This window comes from Carcharhinus amblyrhynchos, chromosome 6, assembly GCF_965287045.1.
Source record: "Carcharhinus amblyrhynchos chromosome 6, sCarAmb.v2.hapA, whole genome shotgun sequence".
NCBI lineage: Eukaryota > Metazoa > Chordata > Chondrichthyes > Carcharhiniformes > Carcharhinidae > Carcharhinus > Carcharhinus amblyrhynchos.
This window is the reverse complement of record NC_137329.1, coordinates 50,048,989-50,073,363: the sequence shown is the minus strand read 5'-3', so window position 1 is coordinate 50,073,363 and position 24,375 is coordinate 50,048,989. Positions and strand designations below refer to the sequence as shown.

Here is a 24,375-nt window from a genome sequence, read left to right as displayed (position 1 = left end):
AGGGGAGTGAGGAGGAAATAATGAGCAGATTATTTCCTAAAGAGGTTAAAGTACTTGGGCAGAACCCATGGCTAAAGGGAAAAGGTTTGCACTTGTTCTCTTACAGCTCCTGAATGCATCCTCGGTGGATTTTCTATACAATGAATCACTCTGAAATTCTATATAAAAACTTGGCATCAGTGGGACAGGCAGAAAGGAGCTCAGTTTAAAATACCCATCCTGAGGGGCAGTAATTCTCACAGTGCAGGACTTCCTCGATAATGCACATTATTGTCAGCTGAAATTATACTTTTGAGTCTGAGAGTGAGGCTTGAACACAGAACGTTCGGACTCAGTGCCAAGCTGTCACTGAGGCAGCTGATTCTGCACAGAGCTTGGATTGAGAGATCACTGCAGTACATCAAACTACCACAGGAGGTTATAGCATACTTTTTAGAAACTGCAGTTAAAGCATTATCTCGTGGGAGAAAAGGGGAGCTGTGGTATTTCATTTTTCCTGCATTTTCAGAGCTGCAACAACAAGCTGCTTTATTTCCTTGATTTTGTGTTCTCTGAAACAAAGAATCTGGTACAATCTCAATTGAAAGAGGGCTGCATTGTACTCTGTATATTAGAACAGCACCACACACACGATGCCCAGCACATCTTCAGCTCCACACTCATGCTGTATCTGGCAGCTGCCACTTAACAGGCAGCACAGGAAACTGGCTTCATCTGTATAGATCAGAGAAAAATTTAAAGACACCCCTAATCCATCAAGATTGCTGCAACTTATCATCAAGAACAGTTTTTTTCTTCTTTATTTTCTTTGCTTTGCAAATTCCAACCCCACCTCCCCCCTCTTCCAGCAAGAACACAATCCCCTCGTAGACCACTGGTGAGATGGAAACATACCCTTCCAGTCTGCGGACACTACAGACTCAAAAGTGGTTACCAGATGTTGCATGGAAAGGGCATGAGCTGATTTTCCCACAGCTCCATTACAAGATGCTGATAGGAGAGGTGGTCAGCTGTGTGCACAAGTTAGATAAGAATTATGACTGTTGGTATCTAGAAAGAAGGGAATCCACACAATTAGAGAGCATAAGTGTGTTTTTGCTGTTTGTTTCAATGATTCCCTCACAAATCAATGTTCCAAATCACAGCAGGGACAAGGGGGCAGGGAAAGCCTTAAGAAGAAACCAGTGGATCTCACAATAGTGCAAACTGATCAGCAAATCTCAACCAATTTAAAACAATACAAAAAAAAGATATTGGAATAATTAGAATATGAAATATAGTAAATACCTCAAAATAGATTTAAAATGAAAAGTTAAAGCCTGTGAGCATTCAATTTCTGTCACTATTATTGTCAGCACTTCCCTATGGTTTGAAATCCAATGTCATCTCTTCATCAGCCAGCCTCCACTATTTCCCCTGCCACTTTAACAAGTAGGTCAAAGTTAATACAGTTTTATTTGGTGTAGTTTCATTCAAAATTTTTTAACTGAGCACAAATGGATGGGAGTCAGCCATCATACTGAGCTGGGGCACATTTGGATCGTCACCTTCCTCTCACACAATCACATTTTACATTCTTATTCCACAAAGACACCTCAGCCAACAAACTGAAAAGACAAAACAAACCATTGTTTCTGAAAATGATTTTCAATTGTACTAATGCTTCCACTTTCCAGTGGGGAGAGAAGAGGGGAAGGTGGGGTGGGGTGGAAATGAGGAGTGTTGATAAGCATTAGCTCAGTTTCTTGACTGGTGAATACTGTGCCCACAGTTAAAAGGTAATCCAGTGGTGTTACGGTGGGTGTGGGCCCACTCATCAAACAAGTCTACATGCTGAAGTAGAATCATGGATACAAACTGATTATGAACTAACCTCCTGGTCCTGGGCGGAAGCTGTTGCGAGGCATTCGGCAATTCAATTAGAGAGGCCTTGGCTTGCTTTTCCTTCTCAATCTTTATCTGTTTTTTTAGCACACAGGGGAAAGGAGATAGAATAATCAAATGGATTCACGCAACTGAATCCCTATGCTAATACACGCTCAACTCAGAGGGAAACCAACAGAAAGAACAAGAATTCAAGATGAGGCAAAAGACCATTGAAGCTGGAGTCTGAAATAAAAACAGAAAAAGCTGGAAAATCTCAGCAGGTCCTACTGCATTGGTGGAGAGAGAATAGAGCCAACATTTTGAATCAGGATGACCCTTCGTCAGAGAATTCTGATGGCCTCAATTCAAGATGGCCTCTCAGCTCCAACCCAATGACCCTGACCTCTGCAATTGAGAAGAAAACTGATCACCAAGCTCTGAACTCGGATGTCAGAATCTCTTTTGAGACAACAATACTAAGCCCCAATGACAGAAACCTGTGTAAATTGGACCAGTTAGAATAAGAACATAAGAACATAAGAAATAGGAGCAGGAGTAGGCCATCTGGCCATTCGAGCCTGCCCCGCCATTCAATAAGATCATGGCTGATCTGTCGTGGCTCAGTTCCACTTTCCGGCCCTCTCCCCAGAACCCTTAATCCCCTCTCTTATCAAAAACCCATCAACCCGCTTCCTGAAAATATTTAGCGAGGCAGCCTCCACCACTTCAACGGGTAGAGAATTCCAGAGACTCACCACCCTTTGAGTGAAGAAGTTCCTCCTCAACTCCGTTCTAAAACGCCCCCACTTTATCTTGAGGCTGTGCCCCCTAGTCCTACTGTCTTTTTTGAGCGGGAAGAGTCTCTCCACCTCTATCCTATCCATCCCATTCATCATCTTATACGTCTCAATGAGATCTCCCCTCATTCTTCTAAACTCCAACGAGTACAAGCCTAGTTTATTCAGCCTCTCCTCATAGCTCAACCCCCTCAACTCCGGTATCAGCCTAGTAAACCTCCTCTGCACTCCCTCCAAGGCCAAAATATCTTTGCACAGGTGCGGCGCCCAAAACTGCACACAGTACTCCAGCTGCGGCCTCACCAATGCCCTATACAGCTGCAGCAAGACCTCCCTACTTTTATATTCAATCCCCTTCGCTATGAAGGCCAGCATCCCATTTGCCTTTCTGACCACCTGCTGCACCTGCAAGCTGGGTTTTTGCGACTCATGCACAAGGACCCCGAGGTCCCTCTGCACCGTCGCCTGCTGCAGTTTTTCGCCCCGTAAGTAATAGTCCTTCCTACCATTCTTCCTACCAAAGTGGACCACCTCACACCTGCCAACATTAAATTCCATTTGCCATTTCCTGGCCCATTCGCCCAGCCTATCTAGATCCTACTGCAGACTCTCCACACCCTCCGCACAATTTGCCATTCCCCCAATCTTGGTGTCATCCGCAAATTTCGACACCCTACACTCGGTTCCCTCCTCCAGATCATCTATATAAATGGTAAAAAGCTGAGGCCCCAGCACCGACCCCGGGGCACTCCACTAGTCACCATCCGCCAATCCAAATAGCACCCGTTGACCCCCACTCTCTGCCTCCTATTTGACAACCAACCCTCTATCCACGCTAACACCCTACCCCCAACTCCAAGTCCCCTGACCTTCTGCAATAACCTCTTGTGAGGTACTTTGTCAAACGCCTTCTGAAAATCCAGAAAGACCACATCCACCGGCTCTCCTCTATCCACCGCCCTAGACACATCCTCATAGAACTCCAGTAAATTTGTCAGACACGACTTCCCTTTAATGAAACCGTGCTGCGTCTGCTCTATCAAGCAATTCCCTTCAAGATGCCTCACAATTTCCTCCTTAATGACGGATTCTAACATTTTACCTACCACAGACGTTAAACTAACCGGCCTATAATTCCCTGCCTTTTGCCTGGCAACCTTCTTAAACAACGGCGTAACATTAGCCGTTTTCCAATCCTCCGGCACTTCCCCGGAATCCAGCGACGTCTGGAAAATAACCACCAATGCATCCACTATAACCTCCGCCATTTCTTTCAGAACCCTCGGATGCATTCCATCCGGTCCTGGGGACTTGTCCACAATCAGCCCCTCCAGTCTGTCGAGCACCGCCTCTCTAGTAACAGTAATGTCATTAAGACCCTCCAGTCCTACCACCTTTCCATCGCTAACACCTGGCAAATTATTCACGTCCTCCTCCGTGAAGACAGAAACAAAAAAGTTATTCAATACCTTAGCCATATCCCCATCTCCTACCACTAGGTCCCCTTTCTCATCCTCTAAAGGACCAACGTTCACCCTAGCCAGCCTCTTCCTTTTTATATATTTATAAAAACTCTTGCTATCCTTTTTTATATTAAGCGCTAGCCCAGCTTCATAGTTTCTCCTACCCTCCTTTATCAGCTTCTTTGTCAATCTTTGTTGACATTTAAACCTCTCCCAATCCTCTTCTCGCCCACTACTCTTAGCTACTCTAAATTCCTCCGCTTTTAATTTAACACTTTCCTTCACCTCCTTCGTTATCCACGGCTTATTACCTCTCCTCCTACGGTCCTTTTTGACCATCGGAATAAATTTCTGCCGAGCACCAAGAAAGATCTCCTTAAAGATCCTCCACTGCTCCTCAGCAGACCCTCCCTCCAATGCACTCCCCCAGTCCACATTCGCCAATTCTTCTCTCATCCTACCGTACTCCCCTTTATTCAAACAAAGGATGCGTGTCCGGGAACCCACTTTCTCCTCCTCCATCTGCACCAGAAACTCCACCATACAATGATCACTCTCTCCAAGAGGATCCTTCATCGCAAGGTCCCTAATTCTACCTGCCTCATTACATAGCACCAGATCCAAGATAGCTCGCTCCCTCGTCGGCTCCAACACACACTGTTCAAGGAAATTATCCCGGCAGCATTCCAAGAACTCCTCCTCGAGCCCACCGTGTCCAACATGGGTCGACCAATCAATATGCAGATTGAAATCCCCCATAACTATGGCCGTCCCATTCCTGCACGCCGCACTTATTTGCGCGTTAACAGCCCGCCCCACCTCCAGATCATTATTCGGGGGCCTATAGACGACACCCACCAGCGTCTTCCTCCCTTTGCTGTTCCTAATCTCCACCCACAACGATTCCACGTTCTGCTCCTTGGCTCCAATATCATCCCTTGCTACCACCTTGATGCTATCCTTAATCAGCAGAGCTACGCCCCCCCCTCTTTCCTCCTGCCTATCCTTCCTAAACACTTGATACCCCTGGACATTCAGCTCCCAGTCCCTGTCACCTTGCAGCCACGTCTCTGTAATGGCCACCAGATCATATCCATTTGTGTTGATCTGCGCCACCATCTCATCCACTTTATTCTGAATGCTTCATGCATTCAGATACAGCGCTTTCATCCCAGCCTTCACCTGGACCCTATTTGCCGTAACGCCACCAACCATACTCGCGCCCCCTACTCCCTCAATTATTGGGACATCCTCGGCCTCTTCCCTTACCTGTACCCTCTCCTTAACTTTAGGCCTCGTAAGGTCACCTACCCTCGCACCCTCCCCCCCCAATTAGTTTAAAGCCCTGTCTACAGTCCTCTTTACTCGATTCACCAGCACTCCGGTCCCAGCACAGTTCAGACCAACCCCATCCCGCCCGAACAGGTCCCACCTACCCCAATACTGGTGCCAATGCCCCATAAATTCAAACCCATTCCTCCCACACCAATCTCTGAGCCACCCATTCACTTCCTTAATCCTGTCAACCCTACGCCCGTCTGCACACTGTTCAGGCAGTAGCCCAGAGATGACCACCTTGTCGGTTCTACTTTTTAATTCCATTCCCAGCTTCTCATACTCCCTCCCCAGATCCTCAGTCCGCACTTTGCCTACGTCGTTGGCACCCACATGTACCACAACGACCGGATTCTCACCCTCCCACTCCAGGTTCCTCTGCAGCCCAGCTGCGACATCCTGTACCCGAGCACCAGGCAGACAACACACCCTTCTGTGCACTTTGTCATTGTGACAAAGGACAGGGTCAATACCCTTCACCCCACTGTCCCCAATTACTACTGCGTTCTTTTTGCCTATGTCCTGCTGCATCACTGTACCGTGTGCAATTTGCTCACCAACCTCACCTGCCTCGTCCTCTTCCAGACTGGCAGCAAGAACCTCAAACCTGTTTTGCAGATTAAGAGGCTGAGGCCTCTGCTCCTCACCCCCCTTCCTCCTCCCAGCAGCCCCCTCTTGTTCCTGACCCTTAGAGTTAGCCAGTCTAGGGGGGGTGGATGTCACTTGCACCCCATTGACAATGGCACCCTTTCTCCCCCTGATGAGCCTCAGTGTCTGTAGCTCAGAGGCCAGCTCATCTACCCTGAGCTGGAGCTCCTCCAGCAACCTGGACTTACTACAGACATGGTCACTGGGATGGACCCTGGAGTCCACCAGTTCCCACATCATACAGAAACCACACATCACATGCCCCTCCATTATTCACTGTAGTGGGTTTGAGAAAACTTTTTTTCCTTGTTTTTTCAAACAAACTCACCTGGCCTTTTTTCCTTCAAGCCCTGTTTGATATTAAGCCCTATTAACTCACTCTGCTTCCCCCTCACTCCGCTGCCCGCTCAGATGCTGCCCACTGTCTACCCCAGGCCTCCTTTTAAACCTGGCGCTGATTTAAAGCAGGCTGGTCCACAACTCCTTCTAAACACTCCCTCAGAATTCTTAAAGCAGTAAATACAATAAAATAAATGCTTTAAACAGTTCTACAAAGAACAAAGTGCTTTAAACTTATTTTAAACAGGTTTTTAACAGGTAAAATCTTAGCTCTCTCTCTGCTCCTTCACTCGTCTGCTCCAGCAAACAATGGAAGGCTTCACCAGAAGACCTGAAGACTCACACAGCAGCCTGGATGAACGTGGAAGTGAATCAAGCAATAACATCTTTAGTAACTGTTCTCCCGAAACTCTCTAATAAGTCGTGCAAGATCTATGTTGACGCAGATGCCTGTGAGGGCTCTTCTCCACTACTAACTCCTTTGGACAAGCAAGTCCCGATTTCCCATAGCCAGGAACGACCTGAATCCTCCTGGCATCTTGGAATGATATAATCCTTACTTTTTATCCAGCAGTATGTGCACCTAATGGAACATCAGTCTTACGCAAACAATAAATTACCCTGCTTGATGCTTGTGGGCACTGGGGGACAGCAGGTAAATTCTGATACAGAGATGTCATTAATCTGGGTTTCAATGGAACCAACTTGGCACCCTGACTCCAAATTGCAGGAGTTTCAGTTTTTTAGCCTATCAACAGGGCACCATACCCTTGTGCCAAGTGACTGGAATCAGTGCCTGGTGAGGCAGTAAGCACTTACAACATAGAACAGATAGAATCCCTACAATGTAGAAGGAGGCCACACGGCCCATCGAGTCTGCACAGAACACAATACCACACAGGCCCATCCCTGTAACTCCACATATTTACCCTGCTAATCCCCCTGACACTAGGGTCAACTTAGCATGGCCACTCCACTTAACTATTTATTATTGACATACAGAAAGAACAAACGGGATGTTATTTGTGTATCAGCAGTGGTGTGGAAGCAGCTTGCCCATTCAACTCTTTAGTAGAGAAACCAAAAAGTAGGGAAGATAAAAAAGATAAATATTTTAAAATGTCATATGAATCTGTGCGGTAATACCAAATAATGAGGAAATGAATGAATCATCCACTTATCTTGAATTGTTTCCCATCCTTCACAATGTGTTTTTTTGGCAGAGGCTTATTCCATTTGCTGTAAATGCTAGAACTGTTCCTATTGCTCTCCTCCTGACTGTTTACATCTGGCTGGATCGTAAGGCATCTGTAACTGCTGGCTAAGGTGGACTACGTGCAATGGGCCTGGTGATCAGAAGCAGCCTCTCCCACAGGAAAAAGGGAAACTCAAAGTAATAAGCCTAAGCTGACAAGACCAGGCTGCACTTCATACCCTATTGCTCATCATCTTCTCATACAAATCGTGAGGAGATACTGAGCCCTCAGTGGTTTCCCTTGGTGAAGACTGGAAAGATCAGCCCATGACACTGCACTTTCCTGTGTTTATTTGACATCAAAGTGTTGAGCAAGATACCTGTTGCCAGATCCCAGCCAATGTCAGATAGAAAGTGTAATTCAGACCCAGTCCCAGGCAGGGTTCTTCCAGACAGCAGGAGATGGATAAACCTGGATTACCAACAAGGATACCCCATATTGAGTAGTGAGGGATGCGATCTAAAGAAGTATTTTCCACGTTCCACCCAGAGGAAACCATGCAGACACAGGGAGAACCTGCAGTCTCCACAAAGACTGTAACCCAAGCCAGGAATTTTACCCAGGTCAATATAACCAATCCACCTAACCCACATATCTATGGACTGATAGAGGAAACTGGAGCACCTGGGGGAAATCGACCCAGACACAGGGAGAACGTGCAACCCAGTCACCCAAGGCCAGAATTGAACCCGGGTCCCTGGTGCTGTGAGGCAGCAGGGCTAACCACTGTGCCCCATTTTCCATTGATATTGTGCCTCCAATCTGGTGCTATTAAAATTGTAACTGCTGGTGGTGCTGCTGTCACAAAGTCAGTGGCATACCTTATCCTGCCCTAGTCACCCCTGCAGTACAGTACATGTACAGAAATACCATCAATTTGCATCAAAATAGAGCAAACATCAATGTCGTTGAACTAATTCACAAATCAGCTAAACAAAAGGTGACTTGCATTCATTCATACAGCACTCTTCATGACGTAGATGGTCCTAAAGCACTTTACATCCGATGAAATAGTTTTGAAGTGTAATCATTGTAATGTAGCATTTTTGCTCAGTAAGGTCCCACCAAAAAAAACACGAGGTAACAACTAGATTATCTACGTTAGGCATTGGTTGCATACAAATACTTGTCAGGATTCCACTGCTGTCTTTCATGTAGTGTCACAGGATCTTTTATGTCTACCTGAAACCACTAATAGAGCCTTTGCTTTAATGTTTCATCTGAAAGCCGGTACCTCAGGCAGTGCAGCATTCTCTATATTACTGCACAGAAGTGCCAGCCTGGATTATGTGCCTAAATCTCTATAATGGGATTTGAATGCACAGGCCTCTGACTCAGATGTGAGAGGTACATAGCATATTAATTGTGGAGAAACACTCCTGATTTCAAAGTTCTATCAAGCAGCCTCAAGTCAAATACAGCCCAAGTTAGCTATAAAGTCAATCTCCTGTTGTACTTACAGGTCACATATTTAAACTGTATAATCGCCCCAAAATTTGACAAAATGAAAATCTCAATACAAAAGAGATATTGATTTCTTTTTGCTTCCACAAATAACAGCCAACAATTGCCTAATTTGACAGGAAAAATGACATCCCCGCATCAACCAGGAGAAAAGAGCAACAGGAAAGGACTAACAAGGATTAATAGTTATGGAGAGAGGTTGGATGGGCTTGGATTGTTTTCATTGGAGCAAAGGCTGAGGGGTGACCTGATTGAGCTGTACAAGATTATGAGAGACATGGACAGAGCGGATAAGAAGCAGCTGTTCCCCTTAGGTGAAGGGTCAGCCATGAACGGACGTAGGTTTGAGGTGAGAGGCATGACATTTAGTGGGGATGTGAAGAAAAGTGTTTTTATGTAGAAGTTGGTGACAGTTTGGAATACAATGCCTGGGACGATGATGGAAGCTGGTTGCCTCACATCCTTTAAAATGTATCTGGATGAGCATCTGGCACATCATAACATTCAGGGCTGCGGACCAAGTGCTGGCAGATGAGATCAGGTGGAAGTTCAGGTGTTTCTATTATGTCCGTGCAGATGCGGTGGGCCGAAGGCCCTCTTCTGCGCTGTATGATTCTATAAGGGCCTCGAAACAGAATAATTACAATGAAGGCCTAAAATCCCTTTAACAACTTGAAATAATTAGTCATGAACTCAAAGGACATAGTTCTTTTTTGAAGAAATTTATATTAAATAAATATCTGCTCGACATTAGCTCATGCCCAAAATGCTGGATTTTACAGTAATCCTGAACAGGTTTAGGAACTATGTTGGTGGGGGAGCGGGATGGTGGAGTGGATTTTCCCCATGTTGTTTTCAGGTGATGAAGATAGGCCTTGGAAGGGGCTTTCCTATACCATTGGTAGTGCTTGCAATAGTTTCCTTTTACTAACCCTGGATGGCTGGCAGTGTTCGGAAGTGGGTCAGCATAATGTTCATCAAATAAAATCCAAACTGATCACACTCTCACCAGTCCCTCTCAAACCAACATTTAAAGGGATATCAATTGACTTTCTAACTTTTATCAGACTTGGCAGTGAGAGAGCAGGCTGGCCTGAAACAGCTGTCAGTACATCTCTTTGTTGGATACTTACAATGGCCTGTTTCTTCTGCAGCTCCTCCAACAGTTCCAAGAGGTTTTCATCTGCAACATCAAATGCCGTTTGACCCTACAATTCAGGAAAAAGCTGTCAATGACCATCTTCCCTGATAGCAAACAATCGATATTCTCCACTTCACTTTAGATACAGTAAAACACATTTGTCATGGGCCTATCCATAGAATACACCTGAACAAACAAAATACTTGCCATTGTGTAATTATTACCACCTTGTATCTGAACTCTAATCCCCTCATTGCTTGACCATGAAGCACTGCAAAGGTCAAGTATCCACTCAACAAGTATCAAAACGGCACTTGAGAATGGCGTCTTTGGGACTGTATTTCTTTTAAAAAGGTTTTTGCTCCAATTCTTCAGCAGGAAACAGTCATTCTTGGATTGGAGTGTGCCAGTCTCCCAATATATCCTGGAAATGTCGTCAGGCTCAATTCTCAGAAAACCAGAGATCAGACAGCATCTGAATTCCTGTACCAGTTCCGGTTTAACAACATCTAGCTTCCAGGGTACATTGGGCAACTGGCATACTCCAATCCGAGAATGACTGTTTTCTGCTGAGAAATTGGAGCAAAAACCTTTCTAAAAGAAATACAGTCCCAAAGATGCCATTCTCAAGTGCAGTTTTGATACTTGTTGAGCGGGTACTTGATCTTTGCTATGCTTCTACCTTAGAACTGACCATCTTACTGCTTTTGTAAATGCATCACTGATGTCTATGCTCTTTGCTACATGGCACTCACATCAGCCTTGCATTTTGAACAGCTTCCATTGTGGAACCATCAACTGCAACCGTTCGAATGTGCTCTGAGCCTGCTATATACATTATACATGAGCCCAGGGTGGGGAGGGTGGAGTTATTATGGGCAGTAATCATTTTCCATAAGGCCATAAGATATAGGAGCTGAATTAGGCCATTCAGCCCATTGCTCCACCATTTGATCATGGCTGATATGTTTCTCAACCGCATTCACCTGCCTTTTTGCTATGACCTTTGATCCCCTTACCAATCAAGAACCTATCTATCTTTGTCTTAAATACACTCAACGACTTGGCCTCCACAGCCTTCTGTGGCAATGAATTCCATAGATTCACCATCCTCTGGCTGAAGAAATTCCTCCTCATCTCAGTTCTGAAGGGTCATTTCTTTACTCTGAGGCACAGCCTCAGATCCAAGTCTCTTCTACTAATGGAACCATCTACTCCACATCCATTCTATCCAGGCCTTTCAGTATTCTGGAAGTTACAATGAGATCTCCCCTCATCCTTCTAAACTTCACTGAGTTCACTATCCACATGGTCTTTATGACTAGTCATAGGGAGATTGGATTCTGGTTCTTTTGATTAAAGCTTTATCAATTCCCTACAGCCCACCACCTAAAAAGAAATACTATATTTCCGCAAATTGCAGGGGTCCCAAATGACTCAAATCAATGAAACATTTGCAACATGTTGAAACGATGAAATAAAAATCTACAGTGCAAGTTCAACAGGAAAAAACAGCCCACAAGATTAACTTTACCAAGTGCAAAATAATATGCTTTAGTTGTGCATCACTTCCTACAGGTTTAACAATATCAATCTTGGAATTACTCCTTCTGTAAATGCTTCATTGATGCCCATCCTCTTTACTACATAGCACTCACATCAGCCTTACATTTTGAACAGCTTCCATTGTGGAACCATTGATTGCAACAGTTCCAAGAGGTTTTTATCTGCAACATCAATACTCTAATCTGCATCTTTGGTTTAAAATAGTATAATGCAAAGCAGAGCAGTACAGTGCAAATCAAAAACATAATTAACGAATAATATCACTTTAGGCAGCAAAATCAAACAGAGCAACTTGGTGCAATATGAAGCAGCACTCTTCAATACAGACAAAGCAGACAGCACAATACAGAATTCAGTGAGAAATATAAAATTCAGTATAACATTGATCTGAATACTCAGTATTTAATCTCACTACTGAATCGGTTGCTGAACATTAGACTGCGAACTCACCAAGCCTCCTTTCGATAGCACCTTCCAAACCCACAACCACTACAAGCTAGAAGGGCAAAAGCAGCAGATACTTGGGAACACCACCACCTGGAAATTCTCTTCCACATCACTCACCAGCCTGACTTGGAAATATATCGTCATTCCTTCACTGTTGCTGGGTCAAAATCCTGGAACTGCCTCCCTATCAGCACTGTGGGTGTATCTATATCTCAGAGACTGCAGCGATTCAAGGAGGCAGCTCACCACCACCTTCTGAAGGGCAACTAGGAATGTGCAATAAGTGTGGGTCTGGCCAGCAATGCCCACATCCTATAAATGAATACTAAAAAATATTTGCAAAGGATACAGCACAGTATAAAACAGCACATTAGTCTTGAGAAATAAAGTACAGTATAGCTGACATAGATGATTATGGTGCGAAACTGAACACTAGAACAAATACTGAAGTGTAGCTAAGTATTGTAATATAGACCAAAACAAAACACCACAGCAATATCGAACAACAACACAGAATAACATGGAATGTCACACTGCATATACAGCAATACAGTGCAACATAATGGAACATGAAACAAAAACTTCTCAAAGTTGACGTATGGCGATTGTTGGCAAGTAAGCAACTGACAGTCCGTTTGCAAGTTCCAAACAGTAAGGCAAAAAGTCACTAATTAATATTTTTGTTTCTCTTGGCTGAGGATGCACATTATCCAAAAACAACAACTACTTGTGTTTATGTAGCATATTAACATCTTAAAGTCCCAAGGCACGTCACTAGAGTATTGTAAAATAAAACTTATCACCAAGCCAGTTAAGGAGATTATAGAGCACGGCCAAAATCTTGGCCAAAGCACTAGTTTTTAAGTACTGTCATGAAGTAAGAAAGAGAAGAAGAAAAGTGCAAATGTTTAAGGGACGAACCTTAAGACCTTGGCAGATGAAGGCACTGCTGCCAGTCATAAAGCATTTAAAAAAACCAACTCACCACAGTTGCTTAAACAGCACCTTCCAAACCCATGACTACTATCATCTAAAAGGACAACGGCAGCAGATGCCTGGGAACACCATCACATGTAAGTTTCCTCCACGTCACTCATCAACTGGGTTTGGAAGTATATTGCTGTTCCTTCACTGTTGCTGGATAAACATCCTGGAATTCCCTTCCTAACACCATTTTGGGTGTACCTACATCTCAAGGACTGCAGCGGTTCAAGAAGGCAGCCCACTACCACCTCAATTCAGCAATAAATGCCGGTCTAGCCAGTGACACTCACATCCTGTAAATGGATTTTTAAAAAGTTGAGCCATGGATGGAGTCTGGCGATGTTGCTGAGGTGAGACAAAGCAGTGTTAGTAATGATGCAGACTTGTGGTGGGAAGTTCACCGCTGGGTCTAAAATGATGCCAAAGTTGCAAATGGACTGGTTCAGCCTCAGACCATTTCCATAGAGAGGGATGGACTCAGTGGCGAAGGAAGAGAGTTTGTGGTGGGAACCAAAGATGATAGAGGAAATTTCTGCTGCTTCAGTACTGAATGTGAGAGCTGAAAGTAGAATATCATAGAATCCTACAGGGCAGAAGTAGGCCATTTGGCCCATTGAGTCTGCACCAACAACAAACGCAACCAGGCCCTATCCCTGTAACCCCATATATTTACCTCACTAATCCCTCTAACTCAAGCATCCCTGGACACTAAGGGGCAATTTAGCATTGTCAATCAACCTAACCCGCACAACTTTGGAGTGTGAGAGGAAAGCGCAGCACCCAAGCAAACATGGGGAGAATGTGCAAACTCCACACAGAAAATGACCCAACCCGGGAATTCAACCGAGGTCCATGGAGCTATGAGGCAGCAGTGCTAGCCACTGTGCTACCATGCTAGGTAAAGCTCAGCATGATCAATGTACATGGGGAAACTGTGAGGCCATGGTTCAATCATGGGGGAATGCCAGAACAAATGGTGAAAGAGCAGGAAGAGAAGCTGCTGCAGGTAATTCTCTGGCTACAATTTGATGACAGGCGGGAATATGCTCGGTTTGTTTTACAATACAAGCTAATACAGTGCAATGTAAAGTCATAGAGTACTGTACAACAATAGGCTATGTGGTAAGTGTCATCAGCCAAGGCTGTCTCTTGATTTGATGATTACATCTATTCATTCAGAGTCTTAAGTTTTTGCCCTGGATCTTCATCTAACTGAACAGATCAATTCTCAACCTGTAGATCTTATGTTTAGGTCTGCACATGGGGCAAGATGTCCTATTGGGTACTCAGATTCAGAGCACAGAATTTACTTCCTGTTTATTTCTTCTCTTCCTTCGCTCTGCCTCATCATTAAGATGTTGTAACTCAAAACATGATGCAGCTGGACAAGTTGCCACCATTTTGAACAATCTTCCCATTCGTTCATGTTAATGCTGCTGCCTTTCAAGGAGAGCTTCAGAGCGTCTTTGAAGCGTTTTCTTTGCCCTCCCCTGGAGCATTGGCTACTTGTGAATTGAGAAAACAGTACCTGATGGAGAAAAGTTTTCGGCCATCCAAACACAGCGCCTAGTCCATAGATCATGATTTTGCAGTTTTGCTGGAATTCCTATGGAGCAGACTTCAGAAAGGACACTAGTGTATGTTCGAAGATTCTTCCTTTGAATCTGGAGGATGCGGCACAAGCATTTCTGGAATTTTTCTAATTCATACACAGTCCCGGTCTCACTGCCATACTCAAGCATGGTGACAACAGCTACTCTGTACACGAAGTCTTGCAGAGGTTTTTGTTGTCAAACACTTGCTGCTAGAGTTTACAGAAGGTTCACCTGGTACAGCTGATCCAATGCTGGTTCTCCTAGGCAAAGATGGCCTTTTGAGAAAGGGAAGTGTTCAACATGTTCCAGAAAGGATAATATTAAATTAGAAAGAGTGCAGAAAACATTTATAGGATGCCACCAGGTGGTTTGGGTTATAAGGAGAGGCTGGATGGACTGGGACATTTTCCCCTGGAGCATAGGAGGCTTAGGGGTGATCTTATAGAGGCCTATAAAATAAGGGGCATAGATAAGACAGGTAGTCAACATCTATTCCCAATGGTTGTGGAAATCAAAAGCTAGAGGACATTAGTTTAAGGTGAGAAGGGAGAGATACAAAAGGGTCCAGAAGGGCAATATTTCCACACAGAGGGTGGTGAGTGTCTGGAATGAGCTGTCAGTGGTAGTAGTAGAGGCGGATACAATCTTGTCTTTTAAAAAGCACTTAAGACATGGGTAAAATTGGTGTAGAGAGATATGGAGCAAATGGGAGTAGCTTAATGGTAAAAACTGGGCAGTATGGACAGGGGTCCTACTTCCATTCTGTAATCCTCTGTAACTCTATCCCTTCTTCAACATGAACGTGAAGTGGAATATTCGGCTTGTGGTACAGCAAAATGCAGCACAATATGAAGCTAAGTTGATAAAGAATTAGAAAAGATCAGTGAGCCCTTCGACCCATTCCATCCAACATCAAGGTATCCTGAATCTTCTATCTATCAATCAGCTTTCTTCTCTTTACCATCACCACTTACTCTTGATGCCCTACTTTAATCCCAGAGTAAATTCTACAAAAACTAAAATTACATTTTTTGATTTTTTTTTGTTTCTTTTTTCTGTCTCCCTTAATCCAATCTTCCTTTCACTCTATTTCTCTTCCTGCCCCCAATCTGATTCCAATTCACCATCCTTCTGTTTTCCCTTTGCTTCTTTTTCGATTCTTAACTCTCATTGGGTAAGGAGATACACTGCCCCGTCACCTCAATACACTGTTATCAACTTGCATTTTACTAGGCAAATTAAACGTGAGCAGAAGGGTGCAGGAAATAAGGTTCAACAACGCGTATCATTGCACCACACCAGCAAGCTTTGGTCTAATAATAGTGGAGGGTAATTTTGTTTAATGAAGTATAAAATTGCAAAATATAGTGCATTATTCAGATAATCGTCCTTGGCATCAAGTTTATCCAGGTGGTGAGAAGCTTTACATTAATTCTGCATGGGAACCAAATTCACATTCATACTGATACAACTAATAAGACTAAAATGTTCTGAAGCCTGCAAGTGTAAGGAATTGGATTATCTTAAGTAAAGACGCAGTTAGGAATTCGGGATGTTAGAGGACAACCATTGTGCACAACAGTGTGAAGGACTGGATTAATACAGGCTGTGCCCAATCCAGTCTCGTCCAGGAGTGACTGGCTGAGAAGCAAGATTGGGAACCATGGATGATTCTTTCCTCCTCTAGCCTAGAGAGATCGAGGCTATCTGTAACAGATTAGCTGTTGCCTGAGGATATACTGGGATGAAATCTAAGATCTTCTAAGTCTGTAAATCTTGATACCATACCAAAAGGGCACATTAACCAACAAAAATTAACAGACAGGAGCCCGAGTCAACAACTGGTCTCCACTCAGCATCATCAGTGTAAGAGATTGTTAGCCCTGAAAGGACTCACCACTTTATTGATGGCTTGCATGTTGCACAAGTTCTCCACTAGCAGTTTGCAAACCTCCTCTTTGCCCCAGTGTGATGCTGCATGCAATGGAGTCCAACCATCATTGTCTAGGCAGTTGACATCGAAGCCAGCCTGAATTAACAACCTGCAGCAACAGAGATGTGATACATAAAGACATCTTGAGTAAAGGCATGCACAAGAGAAAGCACCTTCGTTGTTTTCTCTAGATGAATAATCCTGTTTATTGAACTTTTGGAGCCGAAACAGAAAGATCATGGAGTTTTGCCAATAAGAGTAGAGGGAGTGAGCGAACAGTGAAGATTGCAAGATTAAGTGAATTTATTTTCTGAAACATTTTGGCAAACTTTGAAACTGAAAGTAAGGTAATCAGTGCCTTTCCACATGTTATATTCAATGTCAAAATGAAGCATTCTCCAGAAAAGTGCAACATAAATAAAGCTCCACACTGGCTGATCAAGGTCACTTAGGTCAGGTCCATAACAGGCTGTACTAACAGTAAATCTCTTCCACGCAGTCCCAACAATATACATTAACCACACCATCAGCCAACCTTATTCTGCTCAATGCCCATTAGCACTATGTTAACAGCAGTTTCATACTTCTGATCCCCCACCAAGTGAGTCAAGACTGAAATTCTCAGGATCTATTTTGCCATCAGAGCGGGCAGACTGCTACAATGTCAGCGTTGTTGGCTTGATTGGAACCCAGATTCCACGGGCCAAGTCCCAGGAGTTAGAAACTATTATTGAAGCCAAGAAAAATTCAAGGATACAGCTGGAGGCCATCCTGCTTATTCCCTTTCATTTCCTGATTCAAGCAGTATTGCAGTTCTCCAGAGATCTTCAGGAAAATGCCACTGATTAGAGGATTATTGGCCAAGAATCAAAATGCTACAGACTATCTTCTTATTAACGCACTCTTTCCCATCACCCACCAGGGCTAGACCCCATTCTGGACATTCTGCTTGAATGCTCTGATACTGGCATGCTGCACTCTCCTAATTGCTCTGTCTTACAATCTCAACTGCTAACCCAGAGTTGCAAGTAGTAACTCAGATTTAAAGCTTGAGAATTCCCCAAACTGTTCTTCTGCCCCATCCTTTTCTTAGCCTGGTACAGCTCAAAGAACCTTCTTGTAATCATTCTAAGCTTCCTCCTTATAGCACAGAAAAGTCCCTGCTGTTCTCCTTGTTCCTTATTGCACAAAGCAGTGAACTTTTTGTTGACAAACAATGTTAACTAGGCACCAAATATTAAAGATTCTAACACTGCTTTGAAAAAAATCCTCTATGAAATTGGGTAAATGGACAGCCGGGGTTTAATGTGTTCAGTTAACACTGGGAACACAATTAATTTTTGCACAAGCCCAATGTACATACTTCATAACCTCCAAGTAGCCTTTGGCTGCAGCAACGTGAAGGGCACTTGCTCCTGTTTTTGGGTGTCGGATATCTTGCACTTTCCCTCGATTTAGCCACTGTCTGGCATCCTGGACCATTCGCTGTTCTTCCTCCTTCCTGGCTACTTCCACATCAATCCCTGAAATTAAGAAAAGCAAAAAATCTGTCACTGTCATTTCAGCACAATAGCTGGCTCATTCTAAATATACCTTGCTCTGTGTGCTTGTTGATTTTGTGGCATATGCTGCCATTATTAAAACTGTAATCTTTTTTCCCTCAACACTTCCTTCAGCTTTCCCTTTGCCATTTAAATTGCAGCACACGTAGAATGTTCAGGGTGAGAATTCCTTCAGGAGTTCCCAAAGCACAGCATACTGTCACGGCAAAAGAGATTCACGGAGGTGTCAGCATTGGCTTGGTGGTAGCGCTCTCACCTGTTAACTGAATGCTACGAGGTAGTCAGGTAGCAAAGGTTACTTGAAGACTGGAGTGAAGGTGAAAACTGTCAGAATTTATCTTGTTTTAAGTGTCAATCGTGGCTCAAGGTTGTGGCCAGGGCACCAATAAGTTGACCCGAAAGAGGAGATGTTCTGTTTAGACAAGCATTAACAATAGAACAAACATGTGCACACATGCACACACACACATGCACACACACACCTACACAATGCATGCACAATTTGTGACCAATACCACCTGAGTTGAAAACTTTGAAACAATTCTAAATAATCTTCTACTGGAAAAAAAAGCAAGGATTTTGCATGGAAATTTTCTCTCAATTAACAGGCTTCATGCAATTCCAATCATTCTCCTTGGAAACCAGGCTTCATGTGAGTAAATTTCGCTCTGCTGCTGGCTTATTGGTGAAGATATTGCCAGGTCTGCTCAGATTTATTAACGCTGTTCCATATAGCAGAACCTCACATTTTTAACAAATTTGTTCCTGAGATGTGAGCATCACTGGCTGGACATTCAAGAACCACCCACATTGCTGTGGATCTGAAGTCACATGTAGGCCAGACCAGGTAAGGACGACAGATTTTCTTTCCTGAAGCACATTAGTGAACCAGATGGGTTTTTACAACACTCGACAATGGTTTCATGGTCAACATTAGACTTTAATTCCAGATTTTTATTGTATTCAAATTTCACCATCTGCCATAGTGGCAGTTGAACCCAGGTCCCCCGAGCATTACCCTGGGTCTCTGGATTACTAGTCCTGTGACACTACCATTGCTCGACTGCCATATCATATCACACGTCCTAGTGATCAGTTATTTTTCTATCAGACAATCATTGTTCACATAGCTGATTCATGTTTTGAGTTTGTGAGAGAATCATTTAAAAATATTAGAGAGTCAAAAGTAATGATTGTCGGCTAATGAATCCCTCCATTTATGAAGCAATTGATCACACTCTTTAAATAGTTGAGGAATGGCTGTCCATATTTAAATAGGTGGGAAGAATAATCCTCCTCATTTGCAATTTGATCGACTTCCCCGTCAACAACATTTCCTTAATGCACTTGTTCCCTCAGTTCTACTGACTGGATGATACGCATAAAAATGAGACCTTAACTTTGCAATGGTGACTGAACAGCTTAAAATAATGTATCTGATTTGAAAATAAGACACTTTTTGGTTTAGCAGAGGCCCACCAGTGGGTAGCGCCAACATTCAAAAAATAGCATAATCTGTGACACAATGCTGGTATTCCGAATTGATAAAACAAAATTGGTGCATAATTTCAACATATCCTTGTTGTTATAAGCTTGAATGTTATCATGATAGGGTTAGTGCTGCTTAAATGCTTCCACAACCTATTGTTATCAGAGTTTGATTGACAGCTCTAAGTGGTTGGAAAGGAGTCAGCTGTCTTTAATGTGGCACTTCGAAAACAAATGTTTGTTTCTAGAAGGAATTAAGTGCTTGAAGGAATTATGAAATATTAGACTTTTTAAAAAATATAGTAATATCTGAAATAGAGCTTTTATTTCATCTCAACATGGCTTCTAAGATCTGCACATTGTGGATACTAGGTGAGCTGGCATTGAGGATGTCAGGGCAAAGTGTGGTTGGTGAGAGTGTCATGAGTGGGCTCAAAGTTGCCACTGGGTATAAAGGGTGATGCGGATGAGTGGGGGAGTCATGGGTCGGCATAATTTTGCAAATGTTGATAGGGATGATATGCGTGTCCATGAAGGGTAGCTAGAGGGGCATAGGTTAGCACAGAGCCGTGAGGGGCATAGATTTAGGGTGATTTGGCAAAAGAACAAATGCTACAGGAGGGAATACTTTTCTTACACAGAGTGTTTAAGATCTGGAATCCACTGCCTGAGGATCTGGCTGTTGAAAGAGAATTGGGTAATAGATACATTTTCAAGTTGGGAAGGAAAAGACAAGAGAGTAGGGCTACCTGAGAAGTGTGGACTTGATGGGCTGAATTGCTTATTTTTTGTTATTCTGTGACTCTGAGGAAGGCAGAAAGACTGCTGCATAAGGGTTCATGCTGAGACCACCATTGCAGTTTGCCAAATTGAAAATGATACATTAGTTCCAACACTTTGTTTCCAGTTACTTAGCCAATCCTCTATCAGTGCTAATATATATCATCCCTAACCCTGCAAGTGCTTATCTTATGCAGTAACTTTTTATGTGGAATCTTATCAGATGCCATTTGGAGATCCAAATATATGACATCTACGAATGAAAAGAGAACAAGGAGTCAAAAATCACCTAGAAGAGTGAGAAGAGAGTAGCGGGACCATTCACAGCAAGAGAGGCACAGCACAATCATCAATAGCAAGAGGCCAGTGCCACCCTCATGACACCGCCACTGCACTTCATGAATCCCAGGGATAACAATCCTGTGGGAAGGATAAAGAAGGACAGTAGGAGTATGAGCGCTTGTTACATCCTAGGCCCAAATAATGGAGCCTGGTCTCCAGTCACCTTGGACCCCTTTGCCACTGGACCGAGGCCTAGCTCCATGAGGTGGCTGCTGTGTAACAGCCACCACACGTTAGAAGAACTCACGCACAGGCATCTTCCACCCCTTAAAATGAGGTCTGAAAACTAAGAGATCCAGCCCCAAGACCACCTAAGGAAAAGCATCTGGGAAGGGGCTAAAAATCTCAAATGTCATTACCAAGGGCAAACTGAAGCCAAGTGTCGACAGTGAAAGGAGCACATGGCAACCCAGGCACCCCACCCACCCACTCACTCACTCCTCCAACCACCATCTGCCCATCTGTGACAGAGATCCCACAGATTCCATATTGGACAGGTCGCACAGTCACCTGAGAACTCATTTTTAGCGCGGAAGCAAGTGATCCTCAATTTCGAGGAACTTCCTAAGAAGTGTAGAGAGTGCGATGAACTATGGGCAGTGGCATTTAGTTAATTCGAATTCATATGAATGGTGAGGGGATGTGAGGTTGAGGCTTTGCTCTTTTCACTAGGGCGGTGGATAGAGGAGAGCCGGTGGATGTGGTCTTTCTAGATTTTCAGAAGGCGTTTGACAAAGTGCCTCACAAGAGGTTATTGCAGAAGGTTGAGGGACATGGAGTTGGGGGTAGGGTGTTAGCGTGGATAGAGGATTGGTTGTCAAATGGGAGGCAGAGAGTGGGGGTCAATGGGTGCTATTCGGATTGGCGGATGGTGACTAGTGGAGTGCCCCAGGGGTCGGTGCTGGGGCCTCAGCTTTTTACCATTTATATAGATGATCTGGAGGAGGGAACCGAGTGTAGAGTGTCGAAATTTGCTGATGACACCAAGATTGGGGGGACGGCAAATTGTGCGGAGGGTGTGGAGAGTCTACAGAAGGATCTAGATAGGCTGGGCGAATGGGCCAGGAAATGGCAAATGGAATTTAATGTTGGCAAGTGTGAGGTGGTCCACTTTGGTAGGAATAATGGTAGGAAGGACTATTACTTACGGGGCAAAAAACTGCAGCAGGCGACGGTGCAGAGGGACCTCAGGGTCCTTGTGCATGAGTCGCAAAAACCCAGCTTGCAGGTGGTCAGGAAGGCGAATGGGATGCTGGCCTTCATAGCGAGGGGGATTGAATATAAAAGTAGGGAGGTCTTGCTGCGGCTGTATAGGGCGTTGGTGAGGCCGCAGCTGGAGTACTGTGTGCAGTTTTGGGCGCCGCACCTGCGCAAAGATATTTTGGCCTTGGAGGGAGTGCAGAGGAGGTTTACTAGGCTGATACCGGAGTTGAGGGGGTTGAGCTATGAGGAGAGGCTGAATAAACTGGGCTTGTACTCGTTAGAGTTTAGAAGAATGAGGGGAGATCTCATTGAGACGTATAAGATGATGAATGGGATGGATAGGATAGAGGTGGAAAGACTCTTCCCACTCAAAAAAGACAGTAGGACTAGGGGGCACAGTCTCAAGATAAAAGGGGGGCGGTTTAGAACGGAGTTGAGGAGGAACTTCTTCACTCAAAGGGTGGTGAATCTCTGGAATTCTCTGCCCGTTGAAGTGGTGGAGGCTGCCTCGCTAAATATTTTTAAGATGCGGGTTGATGGGTTTTTGATAGGAGAGGGGATTAAGGGTTATGGGGAGAGGGCGGGAAAGTGGAACTGAGCCACGACAGATCAGCCATGATCTTATTGAATGGCGGGGCAGGCTCGAAGGGCTGGATGGCCTACTCCTGCTTCTATTTCTTATGTTCTTATGTTCTTAAAGCTCCAAGGCCTTTTAAATAGCCCACCTCAGAATTGGCAGTCCCTGAGGTTGCCGTTACACATTTTCTGCGGGTACAGGACCTGACTCCAGTTGGTATCCATCACCAACTCCGCCTCATCCCCATGAAAGGAAAATCAGACCATTCAGGGAAGTTTCTCCCAAATTGTGAATTTTCTCAGCTGAGCACCAGTCTCAGCAGCGAAATTTGGCCCTAAATCAAAGCCCATTCTGTTCTCTTTAGGTGGACAATTCAAAGAGCATTAGAGTCAGTGTTTTGAATATAGGGGATTTTCACAGCAACTTCACTGAACTGTTAATGTAAGCCTACTTGTGACTAATAAATAAACTTTAAATTTATCCCACAGCCAATATTAGAACAGATTAACTGGTATTAACTCAATTCTGTTTGTGTGTATTTCTTACAATGCAACAGTGACTACAATTCCTCTTCTGCAATGTGCTTTGAGATGGTTTGAAGTTGTGAAAGGCTTTACATAAAAGAAAGTCAGCCAGTCTATCTTTCTGGGTTTTTTTGGTGGGAGGAGGGGGTGGAGAGAGAGACAGAAAGAGAAGGGATGGGGTGGGGTGGGGGGTGAGGGGGGAGGTAGGGGGGGAAGTGGGGAGTTGGGGTTGCATGGTTGGGATTGTCAAACTGCAGACAGGCTTCCCCACCTTCTGCTACTTCAATCACAATACCCACTGAAGGGTCTCCAATGATATAACACACGAGACAAATCAAAGTTTTTTCTTCTCTTGCCTATCTCTTTATTTTGCTGCTCCTGACGTTATTTCACCTCTTTTGTTTCTGCCACATTCTCTTCTCATCTGCTTCATTCGTCCCGGGACTTCATTCATTCATCTGCCCTAATCTGCTTTTCCCCTCTGTGTTTTTATTTTCTTTTTAACTACTGTTTGGGTTGGGAGCATGGCATAGTTGGAGAAAGGGCCATTTATGATAAAAGAGGGCATTTCCCGGTGGAGTTCTCCTCAGAAAATGTGGTCTGCAGATACCTCCACTCACGTTCATATCCTCCATTTCTTGTGCTCCCGTGAGGTCCCTCACACTCATTGTGTCCTTTCACCACAGCATTACTCCCTCACTGACTACCGCTCCCTCCATCATGATAGCTACTCACTTCCATTGTTACTTCTATCTTTGAACTACTGCTCGACCCCTAAAACCTCACCATTCCATCATTCCACTTCACCTTTAATCTACACTTCCCCTCGCACTCTCGAAGATCAAGTGCCCAGAGATTTCCTCATTTGGTACCTCTCCCTGTAGAATAGAATAACTCAATACAAGATGATGGAAGTCATTCTTTGCCTATTGCTCATTCATGCACTCTCATCCTAGATGTCTCAGGTGTCAGTAATTAGAAATCCTTACATTTTCTAACCATCAACCTTTCTCTCACAGATGTCAGGAACAAGAGTTTTACATTTCATAATGGTCAATGAAACAC

The 24,375-nt window shown here is 44.1% G+C and overlaps 1 protein-coding gene across 9 annotated transcripts in view; it reads right to left on the bottom strand.

Moving 5' to 3' along the window:
• LOC145343915 (protein phosphatase 1 regulatory subunit 12A-like) overlaps window positions 1-24,375 on the bottom strand; it is a 186,615-nt gene that overhangs the window by 75,040 nt on the left and 87,200 nt on the right. For all 9 annotated transcript variants that reach the window (XR_013886820.1, XM_080190438.1, XM_080190440.1 and 6 more), the window contains exons 4-7: window positions 18,198-18,357; window positions 16,799-16,943; window positions 10,302-10,376; window positions 1,874-1,959 (exon numbers count right to left, since the gene is read on the bottom strand). Coding sequence is in view for 8 of the 9 variants with exons in the window: in XM_080190438.1 (XP_080046564.1) it covers window positions 1,874-1,959; window positions 10,302-10,376; window positions 16,799-16,943; window positions 18,198-18,357 (466 nt within the window). In the remaining variant the exon portion in view is untranslated. The remainder of the gene's footprint in view (window positions 1-1,873; window positions 1,960-10,301; window positions 10,377-16,798; window positions 16,944-18,197; window positions 18,358-24,375) is intronic.